The sequence below is a fragment of the Pleuronectes platessa genome, chromosome 11, assembly GCF_947347685.1.
Source record: "Pleuronectes platessa chromosome 11, fPlePla1.1, whole genome shotgun sequence".
Taxonomy (NCBI): domain Eukaryota; kingdom Metazoa; phylum Chordata; class Actinopteri; order Pleuronectiformes; family Pleuronectidae; genus Pleuronectes; species Pleuronectes platessa.
The window spans coordinates 13,684,639-13,703,983 of NC_070636.1; the positions used below are offsets into that span (position 1 = coordinate 13,684,639).

Sequence of the window (19,345 nt, forward strand, 5' to 3'; positions counted from 1 at the left end):
GCTGCCACTCATATATCTAACTATACAGAGCACTGACATCTAACCTTTATGCACTGTATACTGGAGAAATCCCTGAGGAGTGATTTTTATTTACAATGATATCAAGTGAAATTAAAAAGACAGAAAATGAGGAGAAAAAAGAGTGACTACAACAATATAGGGGAATACTAATAAACAATTCACAATTTGCCAAAATAAAAACATTACTTTACAACTTTAAAATGTCAAATAAAATAGAGCTATGTCAGACATTAGGCTTAGTGTACAAATACAAAGTTGGATAAAACAATTGCAACTGGTTTAAGATCAGATTTCTAAAATATCCAAAGCTTTGAAACTACTTCACTGGAGGATGTGCTGTATTCTGTTCCTCTGAAAGAAAAGGCAGATTTTTTGCAAGTTCTGAAGAAACAAGTTGAGCGGATGAGAAAAAGTACATCTGATAGTTAGAATAATGTTGTTCAGAGCTTTATAAATAAATACCATTGAGATTGAGAATCATGCATCACTTTCAGAGAAACCCACCCCACATCAATGTATAGATAAGTTCCATGAGCATCACCAGTGATGAATCTCAGGGAAGAGTGATAATACTTTTCGTTTTGTAGAGGATGCACGGATATAAATCACACCACTGTAGTCCATGATGAACATAATCACTGCCTCAACAACAAGCTTTCTACAATACATGGGAAATATTCTGTTTCTATATTCGAGTCTTTAAACGATCAATGTGACATTGAATGTAAATTTATCATCAATCAAGATGCCGAGATGTTTGTATTCCAAAACTCTTGATCAGACATGTGCTCAAATCATCCTACCATAAAATGTGCTTTTTGATGAGTGACAGAGACACCTTCCTCTCAGTTATGCAACAGCAGATCCATCTGCAGAACCTGCTGTCAATGAGAGTTTCTTATTTGAACAAAACACACAGTCCATCTTCCCAGCAGCAATACTGCATGTTTTTCCTAAGGCTCGCACCAGGAGATTAAAATCATAAATAATGACCTCCTCCGCTTTGTTTACCTCATCTGCATCCCCCAGTGAGCGGCGCGTTGCCAATGTTACTGCTCTCTCTCTCACACATACACACACACACACACACACATTGATGGGTGTGATTATTAAAATATAAATCTCATCAGACTCAGTGAACCTGATTCATGAGAACAGACCTAAGTGTCATTCTGGGCCCAATACGACCCTAAAGAGTTACAGAAACTTCTTTGAATAATCTGTCTCCATTTCTGCAAGCGCTTTGCTTTGGGAGATTGTTTACATATTGTTCTCTTTCATCTCCTGTTGCTTCACATCTGCATGATAAAGTGGTGAAAGACGGAGCCATTAATCTCTCTTCGCATGTGTTTATTTTATTTTTTTCATTGAGGTTCCTTCAACTTATCTTAATGTCTTAATACCACGACTGCACTTAACCTAATCTCTCTGTGAGTTAAGGCCACTACATCAGACAGTTGTCAGCCCTCTGTCAGAGTCAATGCATGACATCACAACCGACGCCTGCCCCTGATTTACCGAATGTTTTTGCAGCCAGACCCATAACAAGGCCCTGGTTTGTGGGGTCGTCCGTCATGACCTTAATGTCTGTGTCATTATCCGCCGTGTATACACACATAGCCACAGCCCAGCTAAAGAAAACCCACAAAATGACTTTTAGGCAGTAACTAATGTGACATCATATAGAATACAGATGTTCATTTTCGCAAACAGTGCAAAAGTATATCCTGCCACTCTGCTTTTATCCCCTTAGGAAAGTGTTAATTCCTGTCCTGCCAACATAAACATTCATTTTATTCATCAGTGAGAATGTTATTATGAAAAATGTGAAAAAGTGAACAAGCAAAAAGTATTTCCTGTTTGTGATATTATCCGTTCATGTGGCCTTGAAGTCTCACTTCAGCTTTGAACCCATCGCTATTTAAAAAGCAAGACTGCCATCTAGTGTTTTGGTATTTGGCACTGCAACTTTTTAATTTATGGGGACAATGAATTTGAATGTATTTAAAACAATATAGAAATTAGCGTACAAATAAACTGCACAGCATGGAAATACTAAAGCTCTATTCTATCCATCCCTTATTTTCTGAGTGTCCTTTTGCACTTTTAGCTTGTAACCTTGTAACCGTGGACTTCATGAAGCTGCAGGGGGGGGGGGGGGGGGGGGGGGGGGGGTCACGATCCCAGTCACATCGACGGAGCTGTAGTGGAGAGAGTCTCCGACTTCAAATTCCTTGGTGTGTTCATCAAGGATGACCTGACCTGGTCCAGACATCCTCTCAGGCTGCACTACTGCCTGGTATGGTAGCTGCTCTGCTGCTGATCGTAAGGCCCGGCAGAGGGTGGTGAAGACAGCGGAGCGTATCATCGGCTGCCATCTCCATTCCGTGCAAAGCATCTACAACACAAGATGCCTGAAAAAAGCATGGAGCATCATAAAGGACCACAGCCGCCCAGGCTATGGAATTCTCACACTGCTGTTGCGTTCATGGCCTGATAGCCAGACCTACACAAAATAGCATTGTGAGGCTAAACAATAGGACCAACTAACTATATACATGTGGTCTTTAAATAAAGACTGCCTTGTTTTTAGGAGAGTTAAATGTAATTTAGTAATTCTACAACAGGAGGCTTTACAGGGTTAAGGAAATATGCTTATATATAGTAGAGTCTTATAGCAACGACATATGTGAACACCACTGGGACAGAAGGCTGTTTGCTCACATATGGTCAAAATATTCACACCAGCATCAGAGTCTATACTAAAATTGGAAATCGAAACCAACTGTGCTGTGATTCTGCAGCCTTCTCATTGAGCTGCACTGGTGTAAATCTACTTCACTCAAGGATCCACTTTGGTTTAAAGGAGGGATTTAGGGAATTCTCACAGGTTGTAACCATTTATTACATTCCACGCAAGCCAAACAGTAAAGGGCCGACTGTGTAGAAGTTTGCCTGAAGTATGGATTCGCTTTTTTTTTGTGTACTATACTTCGTTCCAGGTCTGTTTTTGCTTACGAACTAAAGGTTTATTGCCCCTGGAGGAAAATTGCGTTTGCCCAATGAGCCTAGTAAAATGTAACACATAAAAACCAGACATGCCATTAAAACACCAAATATCAGCAGATTAAAAAAAGGTCATAAGGTAAGAGTGGGTCTTTAAAAGAGGTCAAAGATCAGGTTCAGGTACAGAGCATAACTCTGCCACTAGATCTACGATGGGGCAGATGTTTGGTTTCACTATACATCTTTCTCTGGGATTTGGGGGATTCATAGCCAGTAAGATACTAATTTTGTCTCAGTGACTTAATGTGAGGTGTATATAGGGAAGAAGTCAGTACAACACATATAGAATCAAGAGAGTGCATATCTCCACCAAGGACCAAAAGCCCCCGTGTAACAGCAGTCCCTGATTTGTATTTGGACTTCCCCCATATTGCACACTCTCATAAACTAATCAGTCCCTAAACATGCTTGGTTTTTGTGATCAGGACCCATGAGATATTCTTTGAGAAATCAATGAAAATGCCATTATCTTGTAATGCTGAAGAAAAGAAGAAAAAGAAAATCCTGGATCTATCCATTAATCTAGATCTGGACCAAAATGCAATGGGGTTCTTCCCGGTCCCATAATGCATCATTCCACCAAGTTCAGTGGAAATCCGTCAAGCACTTTTTGCGTCATCCTGCTTACAAACAAACTAACAAACAAACGGACAGCGGCATAAACAACCTCCTTGGTGCAGGTAATACATTTTAATGGTACTCAGTAATTTCAATATTGTTATTGTTACCCTCAAAGTAAAATCCCGCCTGTGTGAGATGACTGATTACCACAGTCAGAAAAGCAGTCACATTCAAGAGAACAGGCTGTGAAACGTTTGCGTTGTACAAGATGAAATATGCTGTGGACCGAACACAGTCGCTCAAAATCGTACAAATCACATTCAGAATTTATGATACGGCAGCTGGGAGGATTTAAACGTGTGCATATGTCTGCAGGTCAGTTCACATTCCTCTGGCGCAGTGTTACGTGATGTGGCACAGGGGTAACGTGAGGCTTTATTTCATTTCAAATCACCGTACATTTTCTTTCCCTGTGTCACATTCACGTCCCGAGTGTCTTACATCATGTGTAGACGTATATTAAACCAAAAAGTCAGACAGTTGCTGGAAACTGCAGGAGAGCTGCAGAATAAACACATGGATTTAATATAGAGTGTAAAATGCTTTAATATGTTTTGTAATGTTTAAAATCAAACAAATTATTAATAGTACAAATGAAATATATGGGTAGTGTACCAAATACAGTAATTCTACATTAAAATCTTTTGAAAAATAACAAAAAATAAAACCCACTGTAATTGTAGAAGGGCAACATGCTAAACGTTACAATCATTTGTCAAGAAACAATACATTTCATATAGAACTTATAAACTGGATCCAGTGCATACCAATGTTTACATACTGTACTAAATGTCCCTCAATTAATTTCTTTAATTTTGTAGAATGCAGACTACAATGAAGGGAAAGCAATGACTCCAAGAAATATGCAACTCAAGCTGTAGGTGGCGCTGTTTACCGAGCGAGACAAGAGGGGGGAGGGAGAAACTGTCACTGTGATACTAGGTCTGCATAGCCCACAGTCCGCACCACAGAAGAAGCAGGAGTCCATGTTGTGAAGAAAGTCAGAGTTGTACATTCGTACTGCTTTTCTCTCTAAGACACAGAGGAAACAATCAAAAATAATACTGTCAAATAAGAGTCACACTGTGTATATCACTGTGAAATCAAACTGTTGTGCATATTAAGAGAGCTTGACTTTTGCTACAGTCCAACACAAAAAGTAAACTGATTTTAGGGTGTGTTTACATATGCTGTAGTATCCTAGTTTGTATTATATTTAGGAATCACGTTTACATGGAACATGAAAAACCTGGATCATCTTATCCCAGTTTCCTGGTTTTTGACCATGTGACTGTGGGTGTGTCTTGATTTCTCACAACGACCTCCAAAGCAGGATTCTATTGAAGCACTCCAGGTAATATAAACATGCATATACACAGGTTTCTTATAAACAAGATACGTTCTCAACTAGCTCTCTGCAACCAGTGTAAACTGTTAACATGTGCAAAAATAACCAGGATACTTGGAAACCAGATTTTGCTTTTCCATCCTTGAAATTGTTAAGGTCTGTGGCTTGCGGAACCTTTACACATACTTTGAAATTACAGCCAGAATGTGAAGTTGTACTTACGAGGTTCATAGTAGTCGTAAACCTGCACCCCAGCATCCTGCACATGGGCCACTTTGTGGTTTCTGATAACTGGAAGTCCGATGCAGACCTCTGACTTGTTGAGCTGCAAAGTGCCAGAAAAGTGATTGATGACAAACTAATGTCTGTACACAAAATATATAATCTTTCATTTGAATTTAATTCGCTAATGTTTGTTTAGATGAGGGTGTGCTGGTCCTTTACGGATGTTGTACTTTTATCAGATTATCGGATTGTTCCAACAGCCTTGCTTTAGAAAAAGTATTCGTACAAATCTGTGCTCAAATGTTCCTGAAATTCTTATAGTCTGACAAAAGGCTGATGAGACACTTACTGAATCCATGTACAAGCTGATCTTCTCAGGCAGTATCTCCACCTTCCTGATGAGGTCCGTCGGGGCAGCGGCTCCGGGAGACAGCCTGAAACCACTGAGCATGCCCACCTCCAGTATGACCATACCTGTCTGAGATATCACCTGACTCTCCTTTAACCTGGAGAACACCAAAACACAAGGTCATTTAAATTCAGGATCTGGCGTAACTGGTGTAAATTTGCATGTAAATAAATCTGTGTGGCAGTACTGACCTCATGCATATAGACAGCAGCATGTGATTGTGCTCCTTGTCCTCAGCAACGTCAACATGTAATGAGAAAGCCTCTTCGTCCGAGGCGAGTCTGACATCCTGAGACAACGCTGAGCTCCTCACGTTGTAAAAGACATTCATCTGGATGAATTCATGCTCATGTTTGATAACATAGTGATGAAAGTGCACAGTTAATGTTAACTGTACCACAGCAGTTCACACTGGTACTCCCGATAGTCACAAAACTAATATCGCTTATAGTCATGGAAAACATCTGAATATCTGTATCTGTTTACCTATTTCTACATAAAAGTATTAAATGAAGATAAGTGGCTGAGGTTATAACTCAGAGTAGTGAAAACATTTTCATGTCACCACAGTCATCATCCACTCAGTGATATTATCTGCATTACTACATTATGTGTTCCAGATGGTAATTGCTGAGCCTCTATTATCCCCCAACACTAGCATTTAGCTGCATGTTGGTAGCATTAGGCCGGGGGAAGCTATGATGCAGGGCTGCTGCCTTTAATTTATTCTGGTCATGCTCCGCTGGTGGAACTGAGGTTCATGTCGAGCTGAGTAAATCGGAAGTATGGAAACAATCCTGCACTGCGGGGGGTAGTTTGGAGTTGTGGTGTGATGTTTTCCTTTAACAGCTTTAGTAAAAAAGCAATGCTGTATACTGCACCTGAAATATGGCAAATCCTCTTCCCTCCATGTATACGTTCACGTTTAGATCCTGGTCCGCGTTAATCTAACAGGAAAGTAGAAAACCCATGCTGAAAGTAGCTCGGAAACTACAGCATCATGTGAAATACAGAAAAATAACACACACAGGTTTATTACCTCTTGTCTTTGATACATCCGATAAGTCGTAGAGTTGATGCTAAACAGAGAACCGAACGAAGATGCTGGAGCGGATATGTTAAGTCTGAGGTCGATGGCGTTGGCTCCGCTGAATGCTGCGTAGTAAGACAGAGCCTGGAAGCCGACCACCGTGTCCTGAGGACGCACATTGGGAACAATCAAATACTATATCATGATGCAAGAGATAATGCAGGATATATATATACACATAGTATAGACATACACAATTATACAGATCCTATTTGTATCTTTCTCGTCCCACCTGTGTCGTGCCGAAGCCTCCCAGATGATTCCTCTGCTTACTCAACCACTTCAGGAGTGCAAAGCCCTCGAGGAGGCTGGCACGCTTGAAAAGAACCAGCAGCACGTAAGAGGCCATCTCGATCTGCGCTGAGTACGGCTGCCAGTCACGAGAGTTCAGGCCAGCAGAGGACGCCCACATCATGACTCCATCTTTGGGATCAAATGTTCCTACAGATTTATCATGCCGCTCGTTGGAAAGAACATCCACATCGATCTACATGGTTTTCATTACAGTTTTAAGATGGATCATGATAATAGGAAATTTCAAAACAGATCAATGTTCTAGCAACTCACCAGATGGTCACGTTAGACTTCTGTAAAACTAAACCAGGCTGCTTAGGAGCAGATATCAAATGTTTTCTGGTTGGTAACGACAACAGTTTTTGGATTCCAACAATTTTTTTTTTGTTTTTTGCAACAAAACACAGACATGTGGTTTCACTAATACTGCAGTTTCGTATTGGATGCATCTTGTGCATCGCAAATATCAGTTTGAACTAGGACTGTTGCGTATCCCCATATTGACAGAAAATTTTATATTTTCATTAAACAGGCAGCCTTTGTTAAATTACCTTTGTAGTCCGCTCTACTGATGAGCTGGTACAGAGCAGCGGCAGCCGTCTGACTGTTGGCCAGAGCTAAAGCATATGTCACCAGACACAGGCTGTAGTTACTGACCACCTCACTGGACACTTTGATCTCCAGGTACCTCGTGGCCAGGGACACGTTGGTTATGTACATTTCCTTCACGAGGAACCAGAAGAAGAGATCATCAGTGTCTCCGCGTTTCCTCCCTCGTATACTTTACATGACACCTTCTCGACCGACATACCGCGTAGGTCTCATCCTCCAGCAGCGCAATCAGCACATAAGCGGTGAGCGCCACGGAGCTGTTGTCCAGTCCGCCCTGCATCTCCGTGTGGATCAACCTGCCCACCTCTCTGAACTCTCCCTGAGGCCCCTGCTGCTTCAAGAGCCAAGTAATGGCTCGAGTCAGGACACTGCTGTCTATCTGCATGTAGGGCTGAGCTTGGAGGAAGCACCGCAGCACGAAGGCTGTCAGCCTACGACGGAGAGACAGGGAGATTACTTTCTGTGAACTTGATGTTTATCAACACGACAACACAATTAATTGATTTTGGGGGCCCCACACAAAGGGGACCTGGGAGGACCAACATCAAACCAAACTGAACAGCCATTGCCAACTTTTTACGAAATCAGTCATTCTGCCTGTCTTGTTGTAACCTCCTTGGTGAAAAGGTGAGAAGTTGCAAAGTTTTTCAAACCAAACAACATGAATATGGAAGTAAAGTGCGATTGATTACTTTTCTGAAGTAGGTTGTTTTCACCCCTGTCTGTCTTTCATCAACAGGATTACAAAAAAATTACAGGATGGTTTTTCCATGAAACTTGGTGAAAGGATGGGGAAAGAATTCATTACAAAAATTGTAATCACTGACTAAGGGGTGGATCAATTTCTTTAAAATAACGAGATAAGGCGTTTTTGTTACAATTTCACCAATTTCCAAGAGAATAGATCTTGATGAAAATGAGGCACATTTAAGGAACTATCTATCCATGTGTGAAATGTGGTGTGGTTTGACTGATTTTAAGGGAGCACAAATCGTCCTCTAGTTTAATTCCACAAACCAAACCTTACTGTTGTTACCCCCGCGAACTACACCTCCGAGTGTCCTAGTAAACCAGAAGCAAGGGAGCACTGCTTTCACCTGATTAACAATAAACCACCTGTCACTTGTGTGATTTCGAGGACACTGGAAACCCACCATGTGCTCCCAGAGGTGTCGCTGTCACCAAAAGCAGCGAAAGATCCATCTTCTCGTTGGAAGGACAGTTGTCGCTGATAACCTTACACCAAAAAATATAACATGATGATAAAACATGACATGTGAAGTGAAACTCAGCAACAAATCACTGAATTTCATGCAGATAATAATCTTCATGAAGATGAACCGTAGAGCCTAAGTAACACTAGTAAATATTACAATTTATAGAGTATGTACACAGGGTCATATACCATGAGTGCTCCAGTAAATCATGAAAATGCTACTCTACTCACCCTCAATCATGTAACCCAGAGCCCGTTTCCTGATCTCCTCATCATTCAGAGTTGACATGTTCAGGTACTGGAGAACATAAACACTCGGAGCAAAGTGGATCAGGTTCTGCTCCCCACAGCCCTGAGGCAGCTGCACCAGAGAGTCCAGGTTACTGAAGGACAAGGCCAAGAGATCCCCTGTGAGAAGGGAGGGAGGAAGCAATTACTAGTTTCAGGTGAGACATGTGACAAACGGTCTGTGCTTCAGACTTGATATGGTGTCAGTTTTTAAATGACCGCCTCATAACCGCAGTTAAGGTATTGAAGTATTAGTAGTCACTACTAAAGTTGAAGTATTGTCCTGTATGTAACGTAACGTCTATAAAGATGGAGGCCATGACTGCCTCCCTAAAGGCATATAGATTGCAACTAAGTGGCAGGCCGTAGTATTGGTCATAGAATCATTACCAACACCTCCTCCATGTTAGTGGATGGGACATGAACCAATCAAAAAGCTCTACGTTTAACCACACTTTTGAAATTGCTTTTTGGAATCACAAGTTATGAGGTCAGAAGAAACACGGTCATGAAAACACCATCGCAAGCAGGGACAAATACTCTATCTTGCACATTTGCTCAATGTTTAATACTCAGAAACCACAAATTTGGCTTCAACTGAAGAAAAACCTGAAGCCTGTCTCTCTACCATGACGAACGCCCAACATCCCTCAACCTGAGTGGAGCGCAGCCAAACAGCCTGACAGCTGCTCTGAATCTGCCCACCATAACATTCCTGTTTGAGTTTCATTGTTTCCATTTCCCAACACGCAGCACCTGAATGTTTTCAGGACTTTGATGCAAAAACACCCGAGCTCCACATCCAAACACTTAGGAAAATCGTGCACATATTACCCATGCCTGATTGACCTAAAGTAAACATAACTTGCACTCAGATGGAACAGCCAATGGCCCGACAGGGAAAGACAAATGATAGACGTACCAACCAGTGCCACATGGGCCTTCTGGCTGCCCGGCACCACATCTGGTGGGAAGGAGAAGGAGACGGATCTGGAGTCGTTGTGCCTCTCTGGTGCCAGCTCCAGGAACAGGGTCTGTGAGTAAAACTGTTCGACACCCTCAGGCTTCAGAAACAGGAAAGTTCACAGTTAACATGGGATTAACCATATGCCACGTAGCATGTTGTATATTATACTGCCTCTATCCCCCTAAACAACATCTGTAGTATCCTAGATTTCAATAACACCATACCTTCACATGCAATGTCCAGACCAGGCTGTCTGAGGCCTCTGCAGATACGGCGTCCACAGTTATTTCAATCTCACCCAGAGCTACTGGCCTGATGGGGAACCAGGCTGAAGCAGAGACATGACTCCCTAAGGTGAGTGTCTGGGCATTTACCACAGAAGCATCGCTTCGATCTCCCAGAACAAACTTGAAGGCGGCACTCTGTGCAAGCAGCACGATCACCTGCAGTGAGAAACATATGGAAGCTAAGCAAAAACCTTTTAGACATCAAATCAATCAAGCAAACAAAGTTGATTTATATAGCACCTTTCAAATGCAACAAGGGCTTTACAAGTGATTGGCAAAACAAAGGATCTTCAAAAAGAGTTAAAAACATTCAGATTTAGAGACCAAAGCAATTAAGAAAAACACTTTTAATGAAATCTGACAGTCATACATATTATTGAAAGATAATTTTAGATTGTCAATTAGGCAAGTTCTTCGACTTGTAAAGGAGTTAAATAATAGTTCATCCATCAATTATCTTTACTGCTTTTATTTCAGCCAGAATATCCAACAGATGTAATCGTTCAGACCTCCAAGTCCTGCTCTAAATGGTTGATGACGTCGACCTGGAGCACTATCTCCTCTCCCCTGATGAGGTACGATGGGACATTCAGAGACAAAGAGAAATCTTTGGACACACTCATCTGTAAACAGGAGGACACAGATCAGTTTTAAGCAATTTTGGCTGAAAATACAAAACTAAACAATTCAAATCAATTTGAATTTTTTCCTATTTAAGAAAATGATATTGCGGTAATAGATACAAAAAAAAATCGCCTGGCCCTAGAAGGAACTGAAACTAGATGCAGAAATATTTTCCTGTATCTCCTGTTCAGCAGAGACAAAAGCACAACAGCAATTTGAGAAAGAAAACAAAACAATAGTTGGAAAATACCCGACAACCGGGAAATATCCCGAGGACACAATGGCACATAGTGAGTATTTAGTTACCTTAAGTGGCACAGGAGTGAAGCCCAAACCCAGATTGTCTGACATGACCAGGGCTACAGCTCCTAAAGCAGTAACACCATCTGGCACAGGGATTTTCACACTCGTCCAATTTGTATCACTGAGGGAAATGACAGGAGGAAAGAATGACATGGTATTTATACAAGACCATAAATCACTCGGTTTAATCTACCTAACCCTAAGTACTGTGTCAGTACACACCTGACAATAGCGTCTATCCAAAGCAAGGATTCCCTGGAGTCCATCCAGTGGTTCCAGTACTTCTCCACCAATAGGACGTCACCTTTTGAAACCCCTCCCCACAAAAGAGTCAGAGGAGATCTGAATAAGCCCACGCTGTATTTATATCTGAAGACTGGAGGTTAAATCAGCTTTTACTGAATTTGTGGGGCCAATACAATTTGATAAATGTCCAACAGAGAGACTACGAATAGAAAGTAAATGTAAATTGAAGGACGTGTGTGTATCAACAATACCTCCAATAAACTCAGTTAATATGACTCTGTTGATGTTGCTTTCAGTTGTGATGACGCCACTCTCTGGAATTTTCTACCCTTTGATCTGGGCGGCTAAATCAATTTTTTCTTTCAAAAGCAGATTATAAACATTTTTTTTTTTTCAAAGGCATTTAATTAGCATGTGGTTAAATATTTACTAATCTTTTATTTTTGTCAATTTCTTTTAATTTATTATAATTTTATTGTTCTCAATTTTAACAGTAATGTTTCATGTCTTATTATTTTTCATCTCATATAAGTTGTATTGATTACTTACAGTATAAGGCTCTTCTACGATCTTTTAATTCCCTGTTTACGTCTGCGAAGCTTTGTGATCTTCAGGTAAGGGTCTACTGTCACTTCCTGAATTACAGGCTGAGAACTAGAGGGCAGTTTGCCATCAGGACCCCAAAGCTCTGGAATCAATTGCCTCAGGAAATAAAGCTGTCTGAGACGGTGTTTTCTTTTGAGTCTCGGCTAAAAAGAAGACACCGAAATTGCCTTACTCTGCAATTTGTTGGCTTTTATCTCTATTATTTTATTACCATTATTATGAATTTACCTCTTTCTGCATTTAACCATTTGTTTCCTTGTTATGCAGCCCTTTGTAGTCTTAGTGCATTATAAATTAAGATATTTGATTTTTGCAATTTAATTTTCACAAATTACTCATGTACTTTTTTAATAACCTCATATTTTATATAATTTCATATCATCTGTCACATGATGAATGTGTCATCTACATTTGCTTTTTCTCTGGAAGTACATTGAGTCTATGCTTGCCATATGAAATGTTCTATAAACAGTAAATAAACTTGACTTATTTATTATCCTACCATTCTGAGGTCCATAAAGCTGCTTTTGCTTGTACAGTGTAGCATTGGTCAGCATCCAAATATGGCATTCCTGTAACGCGAAAGACACAAAAAATAGAATAAAATTGATACATTATTTATCAGCTGCAAAACAATACAACTGTAGAGATAATCTTTAGATGATGACCACCATTAACGCCTCAGACTTCCATCAGATGATGCATCGTTAGAGAAAAGTAGGTCAAGTCTTGGCAGGTGATGTGAGGTGTAAAAGAGTCTCAACTCAGGCCAGAGGAGATATCGGTTTATGAACGAGCTGTTCAAGCTGATACAATTTAGAGCTTTGGAGACGAGGAAAGTTCATCTTTAAGACGAGCCACAGCGGTGAAGGCTTTGTCTCCTCCATCCTGCATCCATCAATACCCCTCAGGCCACGCAGCCAACACACTAGAGTTACCAGCTCTTAGAAACGGAAGAGTCATGGCATAACAAAGCACACAGATAGGTTACATCCAGACCAACTGGTTTAGTGGAAACACACTTAATACAGTATCTCACTGGGAAAACTGTGTCTTTACAAAAGATGAAGGTTAGTGTAAGACCAGTGCGTAGTAATTAACTGTGAAGCAAATCTGACCGAATCTGAACAGGTGACTTTGTGAAGGAGGTTCTCAGAAGATCAAGTTTCAGAGATTATGTATTTGTCTCTTTTGACAATGGAGCTTCTGGGTTCAAGTGACTTAAAATCACCGATCAGTGTTAAGAAGAGCAAAAAAAGAGCTTTGAAGCAACACTAGGTTGTTTTTGTACCTTAAAATAAAGGCTTCAAATTACTATTACAGGGAGAATAGCATGACTGGCATTGCCACAGCGTCCCCTGGAGGCACTGGGAAGCTCAGACCCCAAACCGGATTTGCCACATTGAATTTAAAATCCCACCTGTAGGGGGAGCCCGAGTATAGCTGAGAGTGAGTCTTGCTAGAGCTTAAGAGCTGCCGTACCTGCTTCACTTTAAAGTCCAGGTCATCCTCTGGAGTGTTGTCGTCATGCATCCCCATTACCGCAATTCCTACATGAGACCTGGGTTCAACAGCGGTGACAGAGAGTGAAACCTGCTCACCTGGCCGAGCCTCGTCAATGCTCCACTTGAGAGAGACCTGCCGAAAGAAAAACGCGCAATCACAGGCATGTCCAGAGGAATTGTCCACCAGTTGTCCACCAATAGTGATAGCACAATAAATGAAAGTACATGGCTGTGTTGGCTGATGGGTACGTGTGCTGTGTCACTGACGACCTCTCCATCAGAGAGGAGGCAGTAGACGGTGATGCAGGCCTCAGGTGACCAGGCCAGGGCTGGGGTCAGAGAGAAAGAGGAGGAATTCTTTGTTCCAGCAGCGAGCACCTGACCTCTGGCGCTCACCTGGAAGTACAACAATATAAGAGAAGCTTTTCACACAGAGAAATAAGTGATGTCTCATAATGATCCATACCCCAGCATCCATTGTGGCTTCACTGTGATGGTTGGCGCTAATGTATAAAGAGGAAAGTCAACAATAATTGCATCAGGCCTTGAAGATCGCTAAAGATAATTGAAAGGTAAATATATAAAGGCCAATATGAAAATGTACTGGTACTGATACAAACATTTGTTAATTTCTCCGATACTGCTGAAGATGCCAGGTTGGGCATCAGCGAGTACTCTAATCTATGTGCTAATCCAATACCACGTCTTTAAAGTATATTAGTTTCACCAAGATTAAACAGCATTAGAGGACACAACTTCTTCAGCGCTCGAAAACAGTTGTATTTAGAGCAGCAAAGAAGAAGTGATTTTTGATAGCGTAGCATTAGCCAGAGCTAGCCTAAATGTCAGCAATGTTTAAATTCACCGATGCAGCTCAGGTACTCGGTTTCAAAATTTAATACATTTGACTAAACATACCACAAAGTGAAGCGCAGCGGGTTTAAAGGTGCTCTCGACTTCTATTTGAAGAGGCGATCCGACCTGAAAGTTAAATATATTCCATGAAACATAACGTAACACAATCATCTATGTAACAGACTTTGTGCACAAAGCGACAAAACACTTGTTCATGCTTACCTGTGCAGGTAAGGCAGCGATTGGAGTGATCTGAATATATGAACCATTGGGAGAAACATGGTTGTTGTAGATTTTCAGAGTCATCTCACTGGACTGGAATCTGGCCTGAACATATACAAGTTATACACAAAAATATGAACTGTTATATATAAATGTTAAAATACAACTTTCAGTCTTTGGAAAAGAAACCATCTATCATTTTGATTTGATGCTTTTTTTCTCTCCTCAGACATAGAGGAAAATAAAACTCACTTATTCAAATTAGTTTCTGAACATGTGTAACGAATCTACCCATCTTACGCACAACGAAACCGCCGAACGCCACTTTTCCCCGCAGGACCAACATTCCAGGTGTTATGAATCAAAATAAATACTCACCCGAATAAAAAGCATCTCCACTTGAGCCTGTAACTCAAGCTTAATGTGGACGTCCCCGTCCTCGGGCACTGGTGCCATCAGAGTTGTGGACTTGGTCGAGTTCAGCGCTGGCGTTCTCTGGTCGACCTCAAACGCAGCCAAGTGTGTTCGATCCTGCGAGCTCAGGGGCTTTCTGTCGTATCTAGTGATCCTCAGCTGTGGGATAAAGCTCTTAGCTTCATGAAAACAGCTGCTACAAGAACAGAGGGATAGGAACAAGTCACTAACTTTTGTATAGAAGTGTAAAGATGGTCTGAGGGTCGATGGGAAATCATGGAAGGTGAGCTGGTATGTGTTCCTCATGAGTTGGACTTCAACCGTTTTGTTCACCTTAGATCCTAAGGTGACGAGAGGTGATATCAGCTTGGCTTGAAAACAGGGAATGAAGTATTACATTAAGGCTGTTTTTAAATCCATCTCACCTTTCAAGTTGCTGGTAACACAGACGGCAACGTGCACTCGGGTATCGCTGCTACTTCCTGATGAAGTGTGGAGGGTTTTAACTTGATCTTTGCTGAAGAAAAACTGTGTTGACCCATAGATCTGAAAAAGAAAAAGATCAGAAGTCAGCTAGTATGCAATTGCTCGAATTGTAGAAGGTGGATAAAAACACAGGAAGCCGACTGTTGCCGTTTATCTACTTCATAAATGAACTACAAAGAAAATTTACCCTCACCTCTTTGGTTTGTGTCAACTTGTCCTCAGAAGCTGCATGCATCGTTTCAGGTCCCAGAGAGACGGAGACAGATAACGTCCCCTGTACTGGTTGTCCACTGGGGTATCTAAAGAAGCAAAAACTCTTCACATTATTAACATTTGTGTAAATTGCAGATGTGATATATAATTGATTATTGGCAATGATCATAATTGAACCCACAGTGCTCTGACTGATCCTGAGATGTCGTCTCCAACGAGGACCCGTGACGCCATCTTTAGCATCACTTCGAAATGAGAACGCTCTGCTACAGAGTAACGATGCAGTAAAGTAAAGGATCAGGCAGTAATTAAAAGAAAGGTTTACATGTGAGTTTATCTTGAAGGAAAGATTCACCATTTTTCATGACGGTCTCTATGGAACATTCAGGTTTATTTTGTACATTTGAATACATTTTGCTGGGTGTGACCATTGTTGCCATTTAAAGATGCCTTTAAAACATGCTTTAAAGGGATAGTCTCCCTCAAAATGAAAATTCAATCATTATCTAACCACCACTATGGCGATGGAGTTGTTTGAATCCACAAAACTCTTTTGAAGTTTCATGGGTAAACAGTGTGCAGAAGGTGAACACGGCTCCGGAGCAGGCTAACAGAGGACATTTCGGTAAGAACATGGTGTAAATGTTGCTGTTTCGAGTCTAATTTAAAGGTCGGGACTTACGGAAACTTGGATGTAATCACAGGACCCGGATGGAAGCATTTTATGTATTTTTCTTCTACGTTTGACAAATGATCACCATTCACTTCAATTGTATTGGATTTGGCTGAAACACTGTTTACCCCTGAAACACCAAAAGTGTTTTGTGGACTAAAACGCTTAACCCACCCCTCCATCAGCCTAGTGTTGAGTAGATAATGAGATGAAGAACTGATCCTTTGAATAAAAGCAAATGGGAACAGAGTCTTCTGTTGGTGCAGTGTGTCCATGCTGAGCTGCAAAGGAGGGTCACCAACAAATAGATTACTTGGTACGTTTAAGCTGTGCTGGATCTAGGACTTTTCTAAATCGGGGTTCATAAATGGGCCTTAAATATATTAAGACATTTGTTTCTTGTTCATATAGTTATAAAAGCTTAGAAAATAAAAAATTCTTGCATTTTCATATAGTAGTAGGTGACTGCTGACAGGACAGGGGCACTTTAGGGTCAATCAAATGTCAGATGATTGGCCCTGCCCCTTGCTTTTGAGGCTGTAACTTTGAAAACAGTACTGGAAGTGGGATCTAATCGGTGGGAAGAGTGGGTGGGCAGGTGCATGGCACTGTTGTTTGAAGAAAGATAATGTGAACTAATGCACTAAGCTTATTTTCAAAAAGAATATGACAAAAAAAAGGTATTTTACCATGATGCTCCACAGAGAACGTTTTCTCTTTCATCACCCCCTGTAGTAAAGACAACATGAGGTTACATTTTTTAGTCTTTTAAAAATAAAATACGAAAGTAAGTGAAACAAAAAATCTCCCATACATTCACTGTTGTTATGAACGTCCACTGTCCAAGAGGAGCCGTCTGCGATAAACTGAATTCCTGCAACACAATCCCCAGATTCCCTGTGGACGCCCAACTGTCCACCACATTCCCACTGGGATCCTGCGTGAGACAGAGGGACGTCGGTCAGGCTTCCCACGGCGACACAATGCCGGGGTAAAGAAATCTATTCAGCGCCGGTGGCTTTGTCCTTTCACACACATGACAGAAACCTACCTTTACAGCGGTATGCACTGTGCCTTTGTACGGACGGTTATCCAACTGGACTGAGACAATCCTGACTCGGATGTTGTCACCTGGTTGGTAGCGTGATTTGTCCATTTGGATAAAGACAGAGACGTTCTTCAGGTTGAAGCTGAGGGTGGTGGTGTCTGTGAATATGACACTGTCCCCCCTGTAGCCTCTCACGGTCAGGTTAAAGAGGGAATTGTGGGATATAGAGCCAGGAATCTGGAGCAGGTGCATTCGAATTATTAGAAAACTGTGACGATAGGCTAAAAAATCATTACTGGCATATTGGAAAGAAATAACAGAGATTTTCTGAGAGAAGAAAGAATAAGGTATAGATATACTCACCGGAGGCAGTGTGAGGACCCGGGTCAGACCTTTAAAAACAGAATGGAGCTTTAGCTCTCAGAGAAGTAAATAATTATTTTGTCTATCAACACTACATTTCTGGAACTGCAGCATCACCTCCTTGGAAGTCCTCTGTTTGGGCTACACTGGTGTCGCCATGTGCCAATTCAGCCGTCACCCTGCCAGGGAGGTCTGATAGAACCGTGACGGCCAAGGATGTCGGTGTCCCAGCATGCAACACATCTGGACCCGAGATCAGATACAAAGTCCTGATAGAAGGAGGGAAGACATCGATTAGTCAGACAAGTTGGTTCAACTGAATCAATATATAAAATATGAATGTTCATGTTTTAACAACAAACTGCACCACTCACCTGGTTGAATCCTGAGTCGAAACAGGCACAGCAGAATACACAACTCCCAAACACACAATCAGGGTCCAAATCCAACCCATGATTCTGATCCCCCTTCTACGTTGCACGTCCTCCAACTTTCGGAACTCACAGGGCCACCACAAGCTCGGCAAGTTCAAGTGACCTGGACTCCTCCTCCTGTCCCCGCACCGGTGTCCCTCACATGCTCACACACCCGCCAGCATGCATACTCATACCATCACACTTATAATTCTTTGTCACACACAATGGAGAAATGGAGTTCACACCAGCACAAACTCTTTCTCTGCTTTGCCCAGAGGGGAGCATCTCATCTGTCTATTCAGAGGACGACAATTCACAGTGCCCTCCGAAGTACACAGAGGTGCTCTGGTGTTTCCGTATAGTGGAAAGAAAATACGTCGAGAACACCAGGAGGAATCCAACTGTGACATGTGACCCAAAATCCACTCAGAGTTTAGTCCCTGGCACGAAAATAGAGGACACTTGAATCAGTGTAGTTTGATTTCTTTATGGCTCTTTCATTGGAAAATAAATCCATATAATCTCAACTCAGATTTGTAGTTAACAGGTTTGACATTTGTATTACCTTGAGGTCAACACAGGGGGCCAGGACAACAGAGAAGAGGGCTGATGATTAGGTCATGGATTGGGAGAAAATGTGGATCAGTTGCCAAACTGCAGCTACCTAAGTTCCAACCTTCTCTTTGCAATAATACAAAAATTATTGGATTTAAATTCTATTAAATGGAAAAATTTGAGATTCCATATAATTACACTGTTTCCTATTGTGGCAGAAGAATACAGGTTATGCAGAGTTTGCACTAAAAACAGCAGCACAGAGATCAGCTAACAACACAGACTAAATTAATTATTGCCTGTTTTAACCCTCCCTCACCAGCAGAGGGCAGCATACTCAAGGACAACTAATCACTTTAAAGCCAAGATTAA

General features: G+C 41.4%; 1 protein-coding gene across 1 annotated transcript; it reads right to left on the reverse strand.

Annotated features, from left to right (window-relative positions):
• Positions 1-4,236: 4,236 nt before the first annotated feature.
• LOC128451102 (CD109 antigen) lies at positions 4,237-18,708 on the reverse strand. Its single transcript, XM_053434870.1, has 33 exons — positions 18,664-18,708; positions 18,377-18,387; positions 18,120-18,271; positions 18,003-18,031; positions 17,643-17,876; positions 17,406-17,528; positions 17,281-17,320; positions 16,100-16,184; positions 15,899-16,004; positions 15,645-15,765; positions 15,451-15,560; positions 15,184-15,378; positions 14,806-14,910; positions 14,647-14,709; positions 13,954-14,124; positions 13,706-13,861; positions 12,726-12,795; positions 11,594-11,687; positions 11,375-11,492; positions 10,954-11,067; positions 10,382-10,600; positions 10,113-10,254; positions 9,134-9,310; positions 8,841-8,922; positions 7,886-8,117; positions 7,626-7,797; positions 7,013-7,203; positions 6,730-6,885; positions 6,572-6,637; positions 5,882-6,021; positions 5,631-5,787; positions 5,279-5,381; positions 4,237-4,740 (listed from the first exon to the last, which is right to left on the reverse strand). The coding sequence occupies exons 1-33, from the start codon at positions 18,706-18,708 to the stop codon at positions 4,538-4,540; spliced, it is 4,182 nt and encodes a 1,393-aa protein (XP_053290845.1). The 3' UTR covers positions 4,237-4,537.
• Between the last annotated feature and the right edge of the window lie 637 nt (positions 18,709-19,345).

What these genes read in the sequence shown, in the direction of transcription:
- LOC128451102 (XM_053434870.1), bottom strand. Translation starts at nt 18,708, where the DNA reads ATGAGATGCTCCCCTCTGGGCAAAGCAGAGAAAGAGTTTGTGCTG. An exon ending in CAGTGCATACCGCTGTAAAG is followed by an intron (nt 17,529 to 17,642) that starts GTAGGTTTCTGT and finishes TGTCTCACGCAG; the next exon opens with GATCCCAGTGGGAATGTGGT. An exon ending in ATTTAGAGCAGGACTTGGAG is followed by an intron (nt 10,601 to 10,953) that starts GTCTGAACGATT and finishes TTCTCACTGCAG; the next exon opens with GTGATCGTGCTGCTTGCACA.